General features: G+C 40.8%; 1 protein-coding gene across 1 annotated transcript in view; it reads left to right on the top strand.

Annotated features, from left to right (window-relative positions):
- LOC124717049 (diphthine--ammonia ligase) overlaps positions 1–23,135 on the top strand; it is a 113,121-nt gene that overhangs the window by 15,408 nt on the left and 74,578 nt on the right. The window contains exon 3 of the mRNA XM_047243723.1: positions 14,202–14,275. Within this exon, the coding sequence (XP_047099679.1) occupies positions 14,202–14,275 (74 nt within the window). The remainder of the gene's footprint in view (positions 1–14,201; positions 14,276–23,135) is intronic.

Raw genomic sequence — 23,135 nt, forward strand, 5'->3', positions numbered from 1 at the left:
GAAAATTTAATTGTGATGTGGGGGACTGGAATTCTATAGTAGAAAAAGCAAGAGAAGGAAAAATAGTAGGTGAATATGGACTGGGGGGAAAAGAATTCAATAGGAAACCAGCTGGTAGAATTTTGCACAGAGCATATTTTAATCAAAGCTAACACTTGACTTAAGAATCATAAAAAAATAGGCTGTATATGTGGAAGAGGCCTGTAGACACCAGAAGGTTTCAGATTGATAATGGTTAGACAGAAATTTAGGAACGATATTTTAAATTGTAAGGCATTTCCAGAGGCAGATGTGGACTCTGACCACAATTTATTGGTTATGAACTGTAGATTAAAACTGAAGAAACTGCAAAAATGTAGCAATTTAAGGAGATGGGACCTGGGTAAACTGAAAGAACCAGAGGTTGTTGGGAGTTTCAGAGGGACCATTAGACAACAGTTGACTAGAACAGGGGAAAGGAATACAGTGGAAGACAAATGGGTAGCTTTAAGAGATGAAATAACGAAGGCAGAAGACAAATAGGTAAAAAGACAAGACCTAGTAGAAATCCTTGGATACTACAACAGTTATTGAATTTAATTGATGAAAGGAGAAAATTTAAAAATGCAGCTAATGAAGCATATGAAAGGGAATGCAAACATCAAAAATATGAGATTGATGGGAAGTGCAAAATGGCTAACCAGGAATGGCTAGAGGACAAATTTAGGCATTTAGTAATAAATTTCATTAGGGGAAAGATAGATACCACCTACAGGAAAATTAAAGAGGCCTTTGGGGAAAAGAGAAGCAGCTGCATGAATATCAAGAGCTCAGTTGGAAAACCAGTCCTAAGCAAAGAAGGGAATGTTGCAAGGTGGAGAGAGTATATAGAGGGCCTGTCTAGACAAGAGAGAACAACTGGAAGGCAGTATTATAGAAAGGAAAGTGGACATATATGAAGATGAGGTGGGAGATATGGTACTGCGAGAAGAATTTGACAGAGCCCTGAAATATCTGAATCGAAACAAGGCCCTGGGGGTAGATGATATTCTGGCAGAACTACTGATAGCCTTGGGGAGAGCTAGCCATGACAAATCTCTTCCATCTGGTGTGCAAAATTTATGAGACAGGCGAAATACTCTCAGAGTTCAAGAAGAATGTAGTAATTCCAATTCCAGAGAAAGCACTTGCTGAGAGGTGTGAAAATTACCGAACTATCAGTTTAATAAGTCATGGTTGCAAAATACTGAAACGAATCCTTTACAGCCGAATGGAAAAACTGGTAGAAGCTGACGTTGGGGAAGATCAGTTTGGATTCCGGAGAAATGTGGGAACGTGCAAGGCAGTACTGACCCTACGACTTGTCGTAGAGGATAGGTTAAGGAAAGGCAAACCTATTTTTATAGTATTTGTAGACTTAGAGAGAAAGCTTTTGGCAGTGTTGACTGGAATACTCTCGTTCAAATTCTAAAGGTGACAGGGGTAAATACAGGGAGCGAAAGGCTATTTGCAACTTGTACAGAAATCAGATGACAGTTATAAGAGTCGATGGACATGAAGGGAAACAGTGGTTCAGAAGGGAGTAGGATGGGGTTGTAGCCTATCCTCGATGTTACTCAGCCAGTACATTGAACAAGCAGTAAAGGAAACAAAAGAAAAATTTGAAGTAGGAACTAAACTTCAGAGAGAGGAAATAAGAAATTTAAGGTTTGCTGATGACATTGTAATTTTGTCAGTGACAGCAAAGGACTTAGAAGAGCAATTGAATACAATGGACCGTGTCTTGAAAAGAAGAACTGGGGAGACAAGAAATTTGTGGTACAACTTGACCAAAAGAAGGTATTGGTTGTTAGGACACATTCTGAGACATAAAGGGATCACCAATTTAGTACTGGAAGGAAGTGGGGAGGGGGGGGGGGGGGATCATAGAGGGAGACCAAGAGATGAATACTGTATGCAGATTTGGAAGGATGTAGGTTGCAGTAGTTATTGGGAGATGAGAAGGCTCACACAGGATAGAGTAGCATGGAGAGCTGCATCAAACTAGTCTTCAGACTGAAGACCACAACAAACACAATGGAAGTTACTCTTTTGAAATCTGTAGATGTTACGGATGAAACATAGCAATTGAAAGGTTATTTGTTTATGAGGGAGGTAGAAATTGAGAAGGGAATGAGACGGGATTGTAGGCTACTATTCAATATGTATATTGAGCAGTAGTTATTCATGTCATTAAGGGAAGTAAAAATTTAATTGTGATAGGGACTGGAATTTGACCGTAGAAATAGGGAACTAAGGGAAATACTAGGAGAAAGTGGATTAGGAAAAGAAATGGCGTGAAGCTTACTGGTAGAATTCTGCACAGAGCATAATTTAATTGTCGCTTACACATAGTTATATGTCAGAAGAATGTGTAAAACATGGAAGGGACCTAGAGACATTGGAACATTTCATATAGATTATATAAATGGCAAGACAAAGATTTTGAAACCAGATTTTAAAGTATAATTCATTGGTTATGAACTGCAGATTAAAACTGAAGAAATTGGATGAATGTCGGAAACTAAGGAGATGGATCCTGGCTAAATTGGAAGAACCATTGGCTGTGGAGAGTTTCAAAATAATGTTAGATAATGATTAACTGGCACAGGCATGGTTAAGCAACCTACAAGGTGTTTCAGGAATACTTTAACAAACTTTGGGGACATGTTCCTTACACCAAAACTAAAAAAAAAACATGTCCAGTAAACATGTGCTCTAAAATGCATACCGTAAGAGCTGAGCACCTCCTCATCTTCACTGCTGTGAAACACATCTTTCTATTGAAAAAGTGCTCCTAGCTCTTAAGGTATGCATTTTAGAGCTCACATTTACTGATTTTTTTTTTCCCCATACTACCTCCCCCAAAATATGGAAAGCGAAGAGCTTGCAGTAGACATGTTGTTTCACAGTATCGAGGATGAGCACGTTTTTGTCGCTCTTAAGGTATGCATTTTAGAGCCCACGTTTTTTAGACATTCTTTTCATGTTTTGGTATAATTAAACTGTCCCACAAGTTCGTAAAAATTTTCTCAGAACACCCTGTATACTACTAAATGGCTAACCTGGTCCATGTTGCACAGTCTCAGTTGCAGGTTGCTATCTAACGGCTTTCAGCATCAACAAAAAATGTAATTTACAGTATTTCATACAATTATTCACTCTCATAATCTGCTCATTAAGAGGTATAATCTTGTGTTAAAGATTTAACACAGTGGGATAAGTATTGCAGTTAGAAATAGTGTGTACATCTTGAGGCGCTGTAGCTCATGAAGTGAAAATTACCTAGACTATGTGTTATAATGTCAAGTTTAACAAATATATTTCAGAACGACACAACACATATGTCCCAGATCAAGTTGACAAGCAAGACATGTGTACACGTTAGCATTCGAATGAGCACTGAGTCCCAGTCTAGCGGCCGCTGCTGGGCTGGCCGCTTAGGTGGCGCAGCTGCTGCATGGCTGGCAGACAGCACCGCACGTAGAGGACGCGCGTAATTGCGCGGCGGCGCTTTGAATGATCGGCGAGTCACAACACTTTTCCCCCCTTTGAAATTGTTGCACAGGTCTTGATGGAGGTGTCCTGAAGATGGCTAACGTCCATAGGCGTTGTTTGACTCTCTGTAAAGTCTCGAGGAAGCGGCTTCCCGTACGGACGGAAGTGTCCCCAATGATAACGGGTCGAGATGACAGGAGACGTAGGGGTCGAATCTGCTGGGGCCCCCTGCACCAATCTGCCCGTTGCGGCAAGTCTAGTTGATATAACGGGAGACATGGGCGATGTGTCGGCATCCATTGGAGGAGGAGGCGAGTAGATTTGCTCTGACAGAGGATGGTCATCCGGTTCCTGCATGGGCACATCTCCTGTTGGCGTCCGTTCGTGCACTGGCATCGCGATGACGGAGAGAGGGCTGCGTTGTGAGTATTGAGAGATGCCAAGATCCCGAGCGTCAGGTAGCGCCAAAAGTGGTGTAGTGGCATTCGGAACAGGCGTTGCCGGCACACGAGGCCGAAGCTGGTCCGAATGACGCACTGCAACACCCGTGTCCATCTGGATTTCATACAGGTGTCTGCCACGGTGTCTTAAGATGCGGCCCGGGCTCCATTTTTGCTGCCTGCCATATCCCCGTACCCAGACGAGGTCGTCGGCGGTGAACCGGCCAAGTGAAGGCACTCGCAGCCGTGAGGTGGAAGGCCGCAGAAGATGAAGTAGCGTGCGGGGTTGTCGGCCATGTAAGAGCTCAGCCGGGCTGTGGTCGCCCATGGGGGTGAAACGGTAAGACGCCAGAAACTGGAGAAGCGCATCATCAGCAGCAGAAGAAGTCAGAAGTTTCCGCATCTGAGCCTTAAATGTGTGGACTAGTCGTTCAGCCTCACCGTTGGATTGTGGATGGAACGGCGGGGCCGTGACATGCATAACGCCGTGACGAGCACAAAAATCCGCAAATTCGTAAGAGGCAAATTGCGGACCATTATCAGTAACAAGAGTAGAGGGGAGGCCTTCCAAAGAAAAAATGCAGGCGAGAGCACTGGTGGTTGCCCCGGTGGTAGGCGACGTGCAACGGACAATGAAAGGAAAGTTAGAGTAGGCGTCAATTATGAGGAGCCAATAAGTACCTAAAAAGGATCCCACAAAGTCAGCATGAATGCGCTCCCAGGGCTTCTCAGGCAAAGGCCACGATGACAAATATGGCTTCGAGGCAGCGGCCTGTGACGCACAAGGGCCGCAGGCAGCCACCATGTGTGCTATTTCAGAGTCGATGCCAGGCCAGTACACATGACGGCACGCCAGAGATTTTGTGCGAGACACACCCCAGTGCCCTTGGTGAGGGAGGCGCAAGACCGAAGCACGCAAAAACGCAGTTACCACAACACGCGGCGAAGCATTGTCAGTGGAGAGGAGGATAACACCATCCCTAGCCGTGAGGCGGTAGTGCAAAGCGTAGTACCGCAACGGATCAGAAGTCTTAGCGGACGGGCGATCTGGCCAACCCTTCTGAACACAGTGTAAAACCCGGGAGAGGGTAGGGTCAGAACCCGTAGCAGCCGCCAGCCTGTCCCCAGTGATGGGGAACACGTTCACAACCCACTGCTCGGCAACATCCAGGTGGAAACACAAAAGTTCGTCCCTATCGAATGCCTGATCAGGACCCATGCGAAGGTGAGACAGAGCATCAGCATTTGCATGTTGAGCTGTTGGCCGGAAATGAATCTCATAATTGAAACCAGACAAGTAAAGAGCCCAACACTGGAGGCGGTGTGCAGCCTTGTCGGGAAGTGACCTTGATGGATGAAACAAGGAAACAAGTGGTTTGTGATCCGTAACAAGATGAAATTTTGAGCCATAGAGAAAAACACCAAACTTATGAAGAGCATAAATAATGGCCAAAGCTTCTTTTTCAATTTGAGAATACTTTTGTTGGGCATCCGTGAGAGTTTTGGAGGCATAAGCAATGGGTTGTTCTGAACCGTCAGAAAAACGGTGTGCAAGGACTGCACCGACCCCGTATTGAGAGGCGTCTGTGGCAAGAACAAGATGTTGGCCAGGTCGATAAGTAGCCTGGCACGGGGCCTGTTTCAGCTTAGTCTTCAATTTCTGGAAAGCCGCATCGCATGATGTGGACCAGTGAAAAGGCACGTTTTTTATGCATCAGGCGATGCAACGGCTGAGCCACCGAAGCCGCAGGTGGTAAAAACTCGTGATAGTATGCTGTTTTCCCCAAGAAGGCCTGCAGTTCCTTAACAGATGTAGGGCGAGGAAGGGTATCGATCGCAGCGACAGTTTGCTGAAGTGGACGAATACCATCCCAAGAGAGTTGAAACCCCAAGTACGTGATAGATGCCTGAAAAAATTTTGATTTCTGAAGATTACACTTAAGACCGGCAGTCTGTAAGACATGAAAAAGTGTGCGGAGATTTTGAAGATGTTCTTCAGTGGTGGAGCCAGTGACAACAGTGTCGTCCATGTAATTGATACACCCAGGGACAGGGAGCAATAATTGTTCCAAGAATCGCTGAAAGAGAGCAGGGGCACTAGCAACCCCGAATGGCAAGCGTTGGTATTGATAGAGGCCAAAAGGCGTGTTAAGGACCAGAAACTGCCTGGAAGCAGTGTCGAGAGGAAGTTGATGATAAGCTTCTGACAGGTCAATTTTAGAAAAATACTGGCCTCCAGCAAGTTTAGTGAACAGTTCTTCAGGTCGGGGTATAGGGTAAGTGTCGATGAGGCATTGAGCATTTACAGTGGCTTTGAAATCGCCACAGACGAATATCACCATTTGGCTTAGCAACGACGACTACAGGAGAGGACCACTTACTGGAAGTGACAGGAAGCAAGACCCCTGAAGTAGTGAGACGATCCAACTCCCGTTTTACCTGACCACGAAGGACCACAGGAATGGGCCGAGCCCGAAAAAACGTAGGCCGAGCAGTGGGTTTGAGCGTAATATGAGCTTCAAAGTCGTTTGCACGGCCTAACCCAGGAGAAAAAAAGGGACGAAAATGTCGTCGACAAGGAATCCAGTTGAGCATAAGGAATAGCATCAGAGACAATATTGACAGAGTCATTTATGGAGAACCCAAAAACGCGAAAGGCATCGAAACCAAAAAGATTTTCTGCATTGCTCTGGTCAACCACAAATATGGGAACAGTGCGAACGACGGATTTGTAAGATACCTCAGCATTAAACTGTCCCAAGAGAGAAATCTCCTGTTTATTGTACGTCCGTAATTGCCGAGTGACAGGTGACAGGAGTGGAGAACCCAACTGAAGATACGTCTGAGAATTAATTATAGTGGCAGCAGAACCGGTATCCACTTGCATGCGAACATCTCGACCAAGGATTTGGACAGTGAGGAATAACTTCCCTGAAAGGGAAGAAGTGCAATTGACAGACAACACAGAATCAGAATCAGCGTCATGTTCATGAACATCATGTATGCGGTCGGATTTACAAACGGAAGACACATGGCCTTTCTTTTTGCAATTGTGACACACTGTCCAACGTTGGGGACAATCCTCGCGTGAATGTTTCGTAAAACACCGCGGACATGAAGGAAGTTGCCGGGGGTTTTGCTGCAGTTTCTTAGCGGGTTGTTTACAGCTAGGCCGAGGCTGAGCGTGGGAGCGCACTGCGGCCATGTCGGCCGGCGGGGACGCGCCGCACGCGTCGTCAACAGCGCACAGAGGTTGTATTTCCCCGACATCACCCCACGCCTCTATTTGTGTCCCAGCGGCGCGAGAAATTTCAAAAGACTGCGCAATGAAGAGAACTTCATCTAGAGTCGGATTCGCCAACTGAAGGGCACGTTGCCGAACTTCTTTGTCGGGCGCCGACCGAATAATAGTATCCCGTACCATGGAATCGGCATAGGATTCTTTGTGAACGTCAGTAACAAATTGACACTTTCGACTGTGGCCGTGAAGTTCAGCAGCCCAAGCCCAATAGGATTGATTCGGGTTTTTGACAACGATAAAAGGCAACACGAGAGGCTACCACATGCGTTTGCTTTTGAAAATAGACAGACAGAAGTGAGCACATTTCAGCAAAGAATAAAGATGCAGGATCCTTCAAAGGAGCCAATTGCGACAACAACCGATACATTTGAGGTGAAATCCAGGAAAGGAACAAAGACTTACATGGTTGTTCGTCCGTGACATGAAAGGCCAAGAAGTGCTGTCGAAGACGTTTTTCATAATCAGACCAGTCTTCCGCCATCTCGTCGTAAGGAGGAAAAGGAGGTACAGCCAACGACGAGAAACGCTCCGCATTTGACGCCGCGACAAAATCGTGAATCGCCGATGTTAGAAGCGTTTGCTGTTCAAGGAGATTTTGCAATAGTTGCTCGACAGTAGCCATGGAACCCTGTGGGTCAACGGTGAAAAGGAAAAATCCCATCCTCATCGCCAATTGTTATAACGTCAAGTTTAACAAATATATTTCAGAACGACACAACACATATAAGTCACAGAGTAAGTTGATAAGCAAGACATGTGTACACGTTAGCATTCAAATGAGCACTGAGTCCCAGTCTAGCGGCCGCTGCTCGGCTGGCCGCTTAGGTGGCGCAGCTGCTGCATGGCTGGCAGACAGCGCCGCACGTAGAGGACGCACGTAATTGCGCGGCGGCGCTTTGAATGATCGGCGAGTCACAACACTATGCTCATCCAGTGTTTGAGAATAATAGTACTTAGTGACTTGCAACAAGATTTAATTGTAATTTCAAACTGTTTCTCACTAACATGCTTAAGGGCATATATTTAATACGTTTGGGGCTAACTCATGTTTAATTTAATCAGAGGTTTGAAGTTGCTTTATGCATGTGAGTTCGATTCTTTAAAGAATTGGGGCTTTAATGGTACAGTGGAAGACACATGAGGAGCTTTGAGGGATGAAATTTTGAAAGCAGCAGAAGATTAAAGTGGTGAAAGATGAGGCCAAGTAGAAATCCTAAGATAACATGAAAGACTGAATTGAATTGATAAAGATGAAACAAGCAAAAGAGAAAGTAGAGGAGAAGTGCAAAGCTGTCTAAGTGTACTTCATTGTGGAAAAGATATGTGGCCCCTGTACGAAAATCGAAGAAACCTCTGAAGAAGATGTAAGCATCTGTATGAATAACACAAGCTCAGATGGCAACCCCATACTAAGCAAAGAAGGGAAAACTGAAAGATGGAAGAAATATATAGGAGGCCTATACAAATGAAATAAATTTCCAAAGACTATGTTATGGAAAGGGGCGTGGATGTAGGTGAAGATGCAGATATGTTACTGCGAGAAGAATTTAATGGAGCACTAAAAGACTTGAAGCAGATTGGAGTAGACGACATTCTCTCAGAATTAATGAGATACTTTCTAGAGCCAGCCATGTCAGAATAATGTCACCAGCTTTGCAATACATGTTAAGCAAGTGGAGCACCATCAGATTTCAAGAAGAACATAATAATTCCTGTTCCATAGAAGGTTGATACTGACAGGTATGATTACTACTGAACCATCAGTCAGAACTGGAAAATACTGACACGAATTATTTACAGATGAATGCAAATGCTGGTAGAAGCTGACTTTTGGAAATATTTTGTTCTTTGTTGTCTAATTACATGAATGAGTTTGCGGTATTTCAGTTACACTGAATAAAAAATTTTAGTTAAAGACATATATTTTGCTAGCAAGGTCTAAGGCATGACGACATCTGCCTACTGGATCCTCTAGTAGTCCCATATAATGTCTTACACCATTCAAAAGCTAAACATGTTTGCAATCATCTAAATCTGATTAAGTTCCAAAAATAACACAAGTTCAGAGCCACTGCCACTTTCCACGGCAGATTTTGCCGTAATCACTGTTAGATTTGGAACTCGTGGACAAGACAGGAGCTGAGATTGAAAGAAGCAAAGCAAAAGCAGAATGCTTAACTCTGTTTTCAAATCTTCCTTCACAAAGAAAAACATGGGAGTATTGCCATAATTCAATTCTTGTACCTCTGAAAAGTCATGTGAAATAGATATTAGTGCCAGTGGCATTGAGAAACAGCTGAAATCATTAAAATTGAACAAAGCTACAGGGCCTGATGGAATCTCTATCAGATTCTTTACCCAATTACAGCCACTCTGTTAACTATAATCTATCGTAGATACTGTGCTCAGTAATTGGAAGAAAGCACAAGTCACACCCATCTAGAAGAGGGATAGTAGAAGTGATCCACAAAACTACCGTCCAATATTCTTGACATTGATTTGTTGCAGAATCATAGGACATATTCTGAGCTCAAATGTAATAAGGTATCTCGAGCAGAATAACCTCCTCCATGTCAACCAGCATAGATTTTGAAAACTTAGATCATGTGAAACTCAACTCGCACTTTTCTCACGACATACAGAAAGCAATGGATCAAGGCAGTCAGGTAGACACAATACTTCTTAATTTCTGACAAGAAGTTGACTGTGTACCACACCTACACTTGTAATCAAAAGTACAGTTGTATGGGGTATCAGATGACATACGTGACTGGATTGAGAATTTCCTGGTACGGACACAGCACATTATCTCAGATGGAGGGTCATCGACAAATGCGTAAGTAACTTTGAATGTATCCCAGGGAAGTGTTTTGGATCCCTTGCTGTTCATATTGGATATTAGTGATCTTGTGAACTTAATACCAACCTCAGACTTATTGCAGATGATGCAGATACCACAACAGAGTTCAGTGTGAATGAAGCTGTACAAATATGCAGTCAGAGCTTGATAAGATATCAAAGTGGTACAAAGATTGGCAATGTGCTTTAACTGTTCATAAATCCAAAACTGTGCACTTCACAAAATGAATGAAAAAAATACTTAATATTCTATGAATAAAATCTTAGTTAATCACAGGTGGAATATGTAAACTTATGCAAAAACTTGAGTGTAACACTTAATAGGGACATTTTATTCGCACGAAGTAATGGCCGCTATCGTCAGGGGATCTCAGGTTGATTCCGTATTTCTGGATTGCCGGAAAGCTTTTGACACCGTTCTTCACAAGCGACTTCTAATCAAGCTGCGGGCCTATGGGGTATCATCTCAGTTGTGCGACTGGATTCGTGATTTCCTGTCAGGAAGGTCGCAGTTCGTAGTTCGTAGTAACAGACGGCAAATCATCAAGTAAAACTGAAGTGATATCAGGCGTTCCCCAGGGAAGCGTCCTGAGACGTCTGCTGTTCCTGATCTATATAAATGACCTGGGTGACAATCTGAGCAGTTCTCTTAGGTTGTTCGCAGATGATGCTGTTATTTACCGTCTAGTAAGGCCATCCGAAGACCAGTATCAGTTGCAAAGTGGTTTAGATAAGTTTGCTGTATGTTGTGGCAGGTGGCAGTTGACGCTAAATAACGAAAAGTGTGAGGGGATCCACATGAGTTCCAAAAGAAATCCGTTGGAATTCCATTACTTGATAAATAGTACAATTCTCAAGGCTGTCAATTCAACTAAGTACCTGGGTGTTAAAATTACGAACAACTTCAGTTGGAAAGACCACATAGATAATATTGTGGGGAAGGCGAGCCAAAGATTGCGTTTCATTGGCAGGACACTTAGAAGATGCAACAAGTCCACTAAAGAGACAGCTTACACTACACTCGTTCGTCCACTGTTAGAATATTGCTGTGCGGTGTGGGATCCTTACCAGGTGGGATTGACGGAGGACATCGAAAGGGTGCAAAAAAGGGCAGCTCATTTTGTATTATCACGTAATAGGGGAGAGAGAATGGCAGATATGATACGCGAGTTGGGATGGAAGTCATTAAAGCAAAGACTTTTTCGTGGCGGTGAGATCTATTTACGAAATTTCAGTCACCAACTTTCTCTTGCAAATGCGAAAATATTTTGTTGAGCCCAACCTACATAGGTAAGAATGATCATCAAAATAAAATTAGAGAAATCAGAGCTCGAACAGAAAGGTGTAGGTGTTTGTTTTTCCCGCCCACTGTTCGGGAGTGGAATGGTAGAGAGATAGTATGATTGTGGTTTGATGAACCCTCTGCCAAGCACTTAAATGTGAATTACAGAGTAATCATGTAGATGTAGATGTAGATGTAGATGTAGAAGTGGAACGGTTATGTAGGCTTAGTCTTTGGTAAAGCAGGTCACATAGTTGCGTTTATTTGTAAAAAACTAGGCAAATGCAGTCAGTCTACAAAGGAAATTGCGTACAAATCACTTGTGCGACCCGTCCTAGAATTTTACTCACATCTGTGGGATCTGTACCAAACAGGACTAGCAGAAGATACTGAATATATACAGAGAGGGGCAGCACAAATGCTTGTTTGACCCATGAGAGAGTGTCACTGAGCTGTTGAAACAACTGAACTGGCAGATTTTTGAAAATCGACAAAAACTATCCTGACAAGGTCAGCTGACAGTGTTTCAAAAACCGGATTTAAGTGATGACTCCAGGAATATACTACAACCCCTACATAACACTCGCATAGGAGTCGTGAGGATAAGATTAGATTAATTACAGTGTGCACAGAGTATTTAAACAATAACTGGTACAGTTGGATGTACACTCTACCACGCTCTTCACAGTGGTTCACAGAGAGTAGATGTAGATGTAAAACTTTGACTACCTACTTTTGTTACCTTATTTTTTCTCTGCAGAATGATATACAGCATGGATTAATAAACTCACTATTTAACAATTCCATGTAATTTACCCTAATTTGCAGCATGACACATATATGTGTAAATGAGCAGATACATATTGCGTAAGAATTATAGTGTCCATATAGTGGAGAGTCGCAGATAGGCACAACAAAAGGACACCCACAATTAAAGCTTACGGCCATTGGCCTTCGTCAACAATTGCGCGCACGTGCGCACGTGCGCACACACACACACACACACACACACACACACACACACACACACAAAAATGCAGCTCACACACACGACTGCAGTCTCAGGCTAATATTTTTACATTCCATCCTGGTTTTTCCATTGTTTAATTATAGTGTGCGTATATTTTTCTAAATTTCTAACCATCAACATTTTCTACAAGCCTTAATTAGCCATTCTAGTTTATCTGAATCAATAAAATGCAGCCTTACCAATTTTCAAAGGATTATAGAGTCTTCAAAACAACAGTTCATTTTCACAACTGTTATAAGTAGACAGACATTGGCCAATATTGGTAGTTCGCTGTTAGAAAGCCACGCATAAGACCTGTGTCGAGTGCACTCCTTGTGTCAGCTCACGCCACAGTCATACACGCTTTGTACGTGAAAATATGCACACCGCCAACAGGAAGACTCATTAATAGTAGTATTTAAAGACTTTCAAGCGGTTACAATACTTCAAATTAAGGAACATTTTAATTGAACTATGTTGTGATTGTTAAAAAGTGAGGAATGTTACTGTCATTGAAATGAGCTATTGTTGGACATGTTAGTTCTGTTTATGGGCTGACTTAATTGAATTAATACAGTGTATTTTTTATCTAATAAATTACTACTAGGTTGTGCTAAGTGTGCACTGTGACATTTTCGTGTAAATGTGGTGTTTGTTTCATTTTGCACCATTTAAATAGTTAACTTAACCACTGGACTGTGACTGTTGGATATTGCAAGTGCTGATCTGGTTCAGTGAGCTGATAAATTTTTGTAGTTGACAGCCTGGTCACATTTCTCAATAAATGAACTTAGCGGAGAATAAATGTGTATGTTAGTGCAATCTAAATGGTGTCGTGTCCATCTTCAAGCAAACACCATCCCACCCTCATTTAGGCTTTCAGTTTTGTGGTGATCAGGAGTGGTGCTAGCGAGGAGACACTGCGAGAATCAGGTCAGTATCGCCATAAGCTCTTCAACAAAACCAAAAAGAATTTTCAGTCAGTGATTGACAGGAAAAGCCTTGTTCTTTCACTTTTGGGGTGCAAAAGTGATAATTTTGGAGCATTATATGGAAAGGGTATTAACAGTGACCAGTAATTTGTATTCAAATATGCTTTGAAATCACCTTCACTCTCCAGTCCAGAGCAACGATGTGGACTGTGACTGCAGGTGTTTTGTTACAACACAGCAGTGCTTATCCCTGTACTTCTCATTCAGACATGGCAGCAATGTAGGCTGTGAAACTGGAATGTCTTGAACACCCATATTACTCACCAGACCTACCACTGAGTGATTTTTCATATGTTCAGACTGCCCAAGGAAGCATTGGGAAGCAAGCATCTCAGAAGTGATGAAGAGCTGAAAACTGCAGTGCACGAATGTCTGCATCCTTGACAAAAAGAATTCATCTCAGTAAATTATTATTGTTTTCATTTGAATCAACCCCATAGAAGTGAATTTGAATTGTATTTAAAAAATTGTGGATCCATCTAAAGTTGGCTGTTACTTTTGTATTGGGGAAATTAAGTAATGTGTTGTGTCTGGGCTTGTTGATAAGGGAAACGATAAATCGGCGACCTCGCATCACCACAGGAAGCCAAGTAATAAGCACTTAATTAGAGTTAGTGATTTAGCCAACAGATTTTTAACCTACCATATGATCAAAACGCGTGTGTAAGGCACAATATTATTACAAAAAACTTCAGTGATTCTGTGTGAACACTGCTTTGTTACTACATTGTATGTTTTCAGTACATTTGAGATTTCAGGTTTGAATTTTATCATGTGGTAAATGTTACACTTGTTTTTTCAGGAGGAAATGAATGTAGAGGCGGTGGCTGTTGGGGCTATACTGTCGGACTACCAACGGATACGTGTGGAGAATGTGTAAGTCAGTTTTCAGTTTTGACATTCTGAAAATTTTCCGTGGGCTTATAACTGGGTATCATTTTTGATCCTATCAGTTCCCTATTTCTTATAATGTTGTCCATATCTGAATTTTTATTTAATGATAATAACACTTTTCTTATTTTCTCCCTAAATGAGTAATTTGAACCTCAGTTAGGGAGATACATGAAGCTTGAATGATAAATAATGCTTTTGTGGACAGTATAGTGTCTGGGTGGGTATACTATAGTTAATGAAGCACAGGAAGTTTATCTAGAATGTTCTCTTAAACTGCATTCTTATTATTCAATGAGATCGTCAGATTACTGGAGACACTTTTGACAATGAAGAATGTGATTCATAAAGCTGTCACAGAAGAATGCAAATTTCTGTTTATGCAACCAGGATCTTGCCATCATCTGGATTTCTTTATTGAAGTCACAGCGGTATCCCAAAAGGTCTTAATTTATTTTGGGGAACAGAAAAAAATTCACAAGGCATCAAATTTTGTAGTTCCAGGACATCAGCTTTACATTATATACCCACAGCGAGAGAGTGGTAACGTCAGTACAGCCATTATCGTAAACTATTACACTTCTTCAATAAATTGGAACTGTAGCAACTCCTGCTGCTGTTAGGAACTGGATAACCACACGCCCCTTCAATTCCATTGCTGAGCTCCCCTCACACTGCTCCCGCTCAGCCACAATAACTGCAACCAGTTACAGAATTCACATTATCCAAAATGTGGAAGTGGACACTCGATGGTGCGAGACAACACAGGAGTGTGTCCTGCGTTATGCACCTTAACGGAAACAGAGGCACTACGAGTGATGTTACATCATTGGCACCAATTTAATTACTTGTCGTAGTGGGCAGTACTACAATAGTTACGTCTATGTGATTCCATAAATTCTTTGACAGTCAGTTACTTTCCTTTCGAAATTGAGGGTATATAGTGTCAAAGGCTTCAGTTTTCATAGAGAATGAGGCCCCTATCACGTGGTGAAAGGTAAACTATCTGTGAATTCTAATCTGTGCGCAATGTCTCGTTGAAGAAATTTTGTGAGATTGCTGTAAAACTGGCTTGATGGGAAATCCCCTAATAATGTACACTACTCAGCTTGTGGTTAATGTGATTTGTTACACATTCATTACCTCTGTTAACCCTATGATGAACAGCTTCAGCTCTTACAGAAGACATTTTGGACTTTTTCACAGGCAGGCACTTCCTGTGAGTGAAAGTGGCAATTACAGGGCACGTTGATGTATGAAGTCTAACAAATGAATATTCCAGAGTTGGTATCAAATTACACAGTTAATGAACACAGTAAGTTTCACAGTTGACGATAATGCACAGGTGTCACTGAGGAATTAAAACTGTAATATAAAAAGGCAGTAGCCTTCCAATATTAAACAGTTAACAGATATGCGTGAACTGAACTTTGATTGAAAAGGATCACAGAAATATGACATACAAAATTACTCCTACTTTGATTCATAGATGTTGTGCATATGTATGCTGACGATTGACTTGTTACATACTTACTGTTATTGTGGTAGCTTACACGAGTCTTTTGGATGGACGTTGTTCGTGTGCTTTTGGAGCTTGACTGAAGAGTTTGGGTTAGGGTTGGCCTTATAAAGACTAGTGTGTCAACATTATAGTACTTTAGAAACTATGTAAAGATTTGACAAACTGTGAGGTTAGATTTTTGCAACTGGTCTGAGTTATATATATCCACAATAATTTGATTCACGTAATAAACTGCAAGTTAAGGAAGCACAAAATATGATAGAATTCTTCTTCTTCTTCTTTGCGGATGGATCACTTAGGACCACGCTTAATCAACATTTGTTGGCCTTCCTTTTCGCCCAGTATTCCTTCATAAACAACGAATGGGCTAGCTTTCGTTGCGTAGACCATGTATGTCGGTTAGTTTTTCTCTCTTCTTCCTCAAAACCCCGTGTGTTTGTGATTTTTCTGATTTCATTTCTATCATGTAGATTTGGAGACCCTAATTCTCTCAGGTCTTTTTCCGTCTGTTTGTACCAGTTCGGTCTTGTAGTTTTGTTCTTTAAAAATGTATGGATTTTGTGCGTTAACCTGTTTGAGTCCATTCTTTCTAAGTGCCCCATGAATTGGATTCTTCTCATGCGCATTGTGTCTGTTATTTTGGAGGTATTTTTATATATTTCTGCATTGGGTTTTGGATAATGTACCCCATCTTTAGTTCTTGGTCCAAGGATTTTCCTCATTATCTTACGTTCTTTCACTTCTAATTCCTCTTTTAGTGTTCTGTGTTGAAGGTTTAGTGTCTCAGATGCGTAGAGAGCTTCGGGTCTAATTACTGTTGTGTAGTGTCGTATTTTGCAGTTCCACGAGAGACTCTTTTTGTTGTAAATGTTTTTTGTTAACAGAAACGCCGTCTCCATTTTCTGGACTCTTGATCTGACAGATTTCTTTTCATTACAATTTTCTGCAATCCATTCACCTAAATATTTAAATTCTTTTACTCGAGAGATGTAGTTATTACCAATTTTGAGATCAGAAGGTGCATCTTTGACGTCAGTCATAAATTTTGTTTTTTCAAATGAAATTTGTAATCCTATTTTAGCTGCCTGTTCTTGTAATAATTCTAGCTGTTTCTGTGCATCAGTAATGTCTTGTGCGATCAGTGCACTGGGGACAGTACATCCCCTTGTTGTACTCCTGTATCTATTTCAAATTCTGTTTTCAATTCTCCCATAAATTTTACTTTGGATTTGGTCTCCGTGAGTGTTCCTTTTATGATGTTTGTTGTCTTTTGATCTAGTACAAATTCTGCTAATACTTCAAAAAGGGATTCTCGGTCTATACTGTCATATGCTTTTTTAAAGTCGACAAACGTGATTACATAACTTTTGTTTGAAGTACTATGTAAATATTTCACTGAGTTTTTCAAGTTAAGGATTTGTTCTACGCAAGATCGACCTTTTCTGAACCCACCTTGGTATTCGCCTAGTTTTGAATCCAGCTGAGGTTCTGCGCGGTTTAGTAGGGCTCTAGACAGAATTTTGTATGTTATTGACAATAAAGAGATTCCACGATAGTTGTTGGGGTCTGTTTTACTTCCTTTTTTGTACAGAGGATGTATGATTGCAGTCTTCCAATCTGTGGGGATTTTTTCAGTTTTCCAGATTTCATGTATAATTTCTTTGAGTTTTGCAATAAGATTTTCTCCTGCATTTTTCCATAATTCTGCGATGATTTGGTCTTCTCCTTATGCTTTGTTATTTTTCAGTGACTGAATTGTCTCTTTAATCTCTTGTAAACTTGGTGGCTTTCAGTCTGGGTTCGTTGTGTACGATGGAACTCAAATTTTTCTGCAGGCTTTTCACAATTCAGTAATTTAGAAAAGTATTTTGCAAGAATTTCACAGTTTTCGGTGTTGGTATGAGCAATTTCCCATGACCATTTATGAACTGGAGTGATGGAGGAGAGTACTTTGTTAATTTTTGTTTGAATACTCTGTAGAAATTTAGGGAATTGTTTTTCTTGAAATCATTTTCTATGTCTTGCAATTTTTTGTCTTCATGTTGTTTACGGACTGTTCGTATTGCTTTTGTGACTGTTTTCCTGGTATCTTTGAGATCTTCCAGGATCTTTTGATTTTTGTTGCACAACCAATTTTGCCATGCCTGTTGTCTGAGATTTATCAGTTGGTCACACTCATCTGTCCACCATGGGTGTTTATGTGTTCTTGTTTGCGGTGCTACAGTTTTAGCTGCATTTAAAAGTCCTGCTTGCAGTTGTTGCCAATTTTGTGGTTTTAAATTTTGCGTTTCTTTTGTAAATTGTTCATTGCCATTTATCTTTTGTACATCATATTTACGGTGTGGAGATTTCTTAGTGAATTTTCTTTTTTCTGGAATGACTCTAGGGAGAATTTTGTTGGGTAATGGTCGGAATCTAGGTCTAGTCCATTAAGGACTTTAAGTTTCATGATTTCTACTGTATTTACGCAGGAGATCATTACATGATCCAACTGATATTCACCTAGTAATGGATTAGGTGAGATCCAAGTTTTCGTTTTCGAGTCTCTTTTCTTGAAAAATGTTGATTTGAAAAATTATGATAGAATTATTTATTGTCTCTACGCTGTGAATTCTGTAATTACAAGCATGGCAGCCATATTTAACCTTGTAATCATTTGTGATAATTTATGCAAATTCTTAATTGTTGATTTAATTAATTAGTGAAGGGTGTCATTTGATCCAGGAAAGTTAGATCAACAAAAGTATAAAGGCAAAAGTTCGAATCTAACAAGTGCAATGGCTAAATCTGCAATAGGAAAGCTAAGTGTTTCCAAACCAGTAACAATTGTCTTTTAAGTTCATTAGTTTGATGAAAATTAGAACATGTTACTGTATAAAGTCTGGAGTCTTAATTTTCTAATTAGTAGTGTCAGTTTTTCTAAGATTACCTGTTAGCTCATCCCACATCTTCTCTTACATGTCACTTTGATAGGTTCAATTTCTCATTAGTTTTAATCAACAAAGTTTCTAATAAAACTGAATATACTATTGCAATTGGTGGATCAAACATTATTATAGGAATAATGCATTTGTATGAAACATAGTGTGAATAATGTTGGGACTGAAATAAAAAGAAACAACTGACTTCAGTGAAACTTTTTTTATTTTGCAGTATAGTTCACTAATTCACTTGGTCCAATGAGGTTCCAATGCTTTTATCCCACCTCGAAAATTAGATCCCTCCAGCCCTCAAAAACATCCATCAGCTTTGATTGTTAGTTCTTTGCTAAATAGAATCTCTGTCCACCGAGGAAAATTTTGACTTTGGGGAAGAAATGTAAGTCCGATTGAGCCAAATCGGGCAAATAACATGGGTGTGGCAATAATTCTTGTCATACTTTGTACATTTTTGCCACGGCAGCAACACTTCTGTGTAGGTGCACATCTTCTACATGAAATAGGACTTTCTTCCTTGCCGAACCTGGCCTGTTTTCTTGTATCTTTTACCGTAGCCAGTCCAACAGGTTAGCGTGTATTATCCCATAATTGTTTGACCTGCAGGAAGGCAATTTATCAGCATAATCCCTTTTGCATCCCAGAAAACTGATGCCGCGACCTTTCCAGCTGAGCTTTTGCTTTCTTTGGTGATGAATACACGTGTCCATAGCTTTTACTGTTGTTTTATCTCTGGAGCATAGTAGTGGATATAAGTTTCATCTGTGGTCACAAACCAACTTGTCAGTTGCTTTGAAGATTTGGCCATTTCCATTGAGGTGCACTTCCAATCTTGCATTAAGAGCCGTGGCACCCATCTAGCAGTTTCCATCTTCATAAATCATTACACAGGAACAACAACAGGGAAATGTCCATACCAGAGATCTCTACCTTGAGCACTTATACATCATGTGTTTACTCATAAAGGATGACCTATTGTTACATGGGAACCTCATTGCACAAGCTCTGACATCTGGTGGCGATTCTGTGAACTTTTCAAACTGCTCTCATACTACATACTTGTGATGTGAATAGCCACGTTTATATGACAATTAAGAAAGAAAAAATAATAATAAATGTTTATGATGATCAGCTGCAATCCCAAAATCTCTTTGAGCAAAATAATAATTATTAACAGGAGTGCAATTAGCCAGTGAGGTGGTTCCAGCTTGCTCTTTTATAATGGGTGGCGTGCGCCTGGATCCAGTGAGCCACTCATTACAGCTGGTCTTTGTTGCACAGAACTGTTGTTTATCGTGTGGTAGCTGTTGTGCTGTTGTCATGTTGTTGTAGAGCTACACGGTTGCAAAGTACGGTATTTCGCTTAGAGGATCTAGATGTGATTGGTGTTCTCATTACAAAGAAACACAAAATGCAGAAGAAAGTTCTAACTTTTTTCTCTTCATGAACTTCACATTAGAAGGAAGTTCTGACCCTTCTCCCTTCACGAACTTGGCATTCAGAGAAAGAAATTATAAACAAACATTCGATTTATCTAGCCTTCACCCATTGTGAGGGACCACAAGCTCACATATGCCATTCTCATACATTCATCTTTCGACGTAGTGTCAGGTGACCGCTGTTACTGTATCGTTATGCGTCAGAGGTGACACTTACAGCCGTATTTATAGGTCTTATTTTGTTCACAATTTATTTTGATGTTAGGTTAAGCTATCTTCAGGCTTCTGAATATGGTAAATGTATCATTTGTCATGACTGTGCGCACATTATCATACTATCTGTAGGTGCTTTTAAAACAGATCATATATGTGTTACATTAAACTAACACAATTCCAGTTTGCATGTGTAAAAAAAGCGGTAAAAGTGAAAAAAAACTTAACAATAGACAGGAGCCACAAATGGTATCTATATTATATCTTATTTGTAATTATTCGTCTAGTATCAGACAGCCCACAACATTGCAATAAAGCCATTCAGGGTGAAACTTCCTGGCAGAGTAAAACTGTTTGCTGGGTCGAGATTAAAACTCTGGACCTGTATCGAGGGCAAGTGCTCTATCGACTGAGCTATGTGAGTGTGACTCACGACAGTTTCTCACAGCTTTACTTCTGCCAGTATCTCATCTCCTACCTTAACAAACTTCATAGAAGTTCTCCTGCAAAACTTGTGGGACGTGGTCTAGCCTTAGCCTGAGGAATGTTTCCAAAATGAGGTTTTGATTGTGCAATGGACTGTGCACTGATACAAAACTTTTTGGCAGATTAAAACTATGCTCTGGACCGAGATTCGAGCTCGGGACTGAATTCGAGTCTCGGTTGCACACACAATTTTAATCTGCCGAGAAGTTTCATATAAGCGCACACTCTGGTGCAGAGTGAAAATTTCATTCTGGAACCACTCAAAGTGATCAGATGCACGTGAGATTATTCAGTAGGGTGTAAAACCGTGTTGGGCTAGTCATTGTTTAACTGTATGTTAAAACAATTTAACTACCTTGGCTGCGTATTACACTTGTGTCTTGTAATACATTCCGGTACCACCCCATTTAAGTGATGTGTTCTGTTCCACGGTGTCTGAACAGTTCTGTGTCACTGTCGCAAGATGAGGACTACAGCTCACCCCCCCCCCCCCCCCCCTCCCCCCTTCTAAGGTTGATGCAGCCCAATATGATTCTCCACCTTACTGAATAATACCATGTACTTTGGATCACTTTATGTGGCTTCACTGCTCTTACTTATTAATACCTCTGTTGTTACTATGCTTTAGGATGGACACTGTCCATAGCTCTTGACTTTGGCCAAGGTACTTTGATGATTACATGTTCATACGAAAATGGGAATTGTTTTGTTTAATGGAATTGATGTACAAACAGTTTTAAAAGTAACTATAGATAGTTTGATACTACATTTCATACAATTATGACAAAAGATATGTTTACTGTACAAGGGACTGAAGATGGCATAATGTAACACCGAAATCAGCTGTAAATACAATAAAACCTATGAATACAATGAAAGTGTTGTCTGTAATGCATAAAGATGCTGTTTGTGTTTGTTACAGATGGAGCATTCTGTTTGTCTACAAATGAGATGCGTTCTCTTGCCAGAAGAGCTTTATCTTTGGAAGAGTGTGTTTAATTACTGTCTGTCTAGAGCAAGATGTCTTACTGAATGTACATTTGTGTCATTATCCAATAAGGGATGGATTTTTTCACCGATCTTTCAATGCCTCTCTCAGGTTTGCAGAAGACGACATAATACATTGTTCTGTGCTCCACAATTTTGTTCACACTCGTGACAGAGTAAACTCTGGTGGTTTTAAAGATACAGAATATGGCTCGGCTAAAAATTTCAGCTGGAGTGTGGCAAAAATTGTTCACAATAACTTAACAGACTACTTCGTCAGTAGTGCTGGTGAATATGAAAAGCATTGTTCTCCAATTTTAGCGTCAAAAATTGTACAGCTCAAAGAAGAAAATTGTAAGTTGTTGTCATCACTTAGCAACAAATAAAACTGCAGGTACAGGTTATACATATATGTGCAGTAAATACCTTGCTAAAGATTAATAAAAATTATGGCAACTACCTCTTGAGTTGTAAACGTGCTAATATCCCCATTATATAATCTACATATGTTATTTGAAGTCTTAGCCTTTTTAAATTTGTTTACATACTCTGGTATGCAACAGTCCCACACTGCTGGCCTGTTCTGTACTTTTGTATCAAAAGGAGGAGATTAGTGTTTAACGTCCCGTCAATAACAAGGTAATTAGAGACAGAGCACAAGCTCGGATTAGGGAAGGTTTGGGAAGGAAATTGGCCGTGGCCTTTCAGAGGAACCATCCTGGCATTTGCCCGAAATGATTTAGGAAAATCACGGAAAACCTAAATCAGGATTGCCGCAGACGGGTTTGAACCGTCATCCTCCCGAATGCAAGTCCAGTGCGCTAACCAGTGCACCAGCCTGCTCGGTTTTGTATCAAAACTCTCTACATCGAATGTAGTCACTGTTTTCTTCCCCATCTTCAGACATATTCAGAAAATCTTCTCTGCTCTGGCCACTTAATGATAATCAGTGCCCGGTGATCAAAAATATTAGAGGCGCTGACTTGACAAAATGTGTACCAAAACTGTGCACGAAGAGCACACCACTAGTGGCAAGTTGTTCACTGCCTCTTGTGTGAAAGTTCCCACGTGACACAAGTTATAAAGTGAGCAGCAGTGATTCTATTGATGGGCTTAACAGTGGCTGCAGTCAGCTGAAGACGAAACTCTGTACTTCTCATCAAAAAGGACATTTAAGATTCAATGCAGAGCTAATCTCGATGCAATGCCTCCTGCGTTAAAGTGCCCTTAACACGACATGTACTGAGGACATTTTAATACAA

The sequence above is a fragment of the Schistocerca piceifrons genome, chromosome 9, assembly GCF_021461385.2.
Source record: "Schistocerca piceifrons isolate TAMUIC-IGC-003096 chromosome 9, iqSchPice1.1, whole genome shotgun sequence".
Taxonomy (NCBI): Eukaryota; Metazoa; Arthropoda; class Insecta; order Orthoptera; family Acrididae; genus Schistocerca; species Schistocerca piceifrons.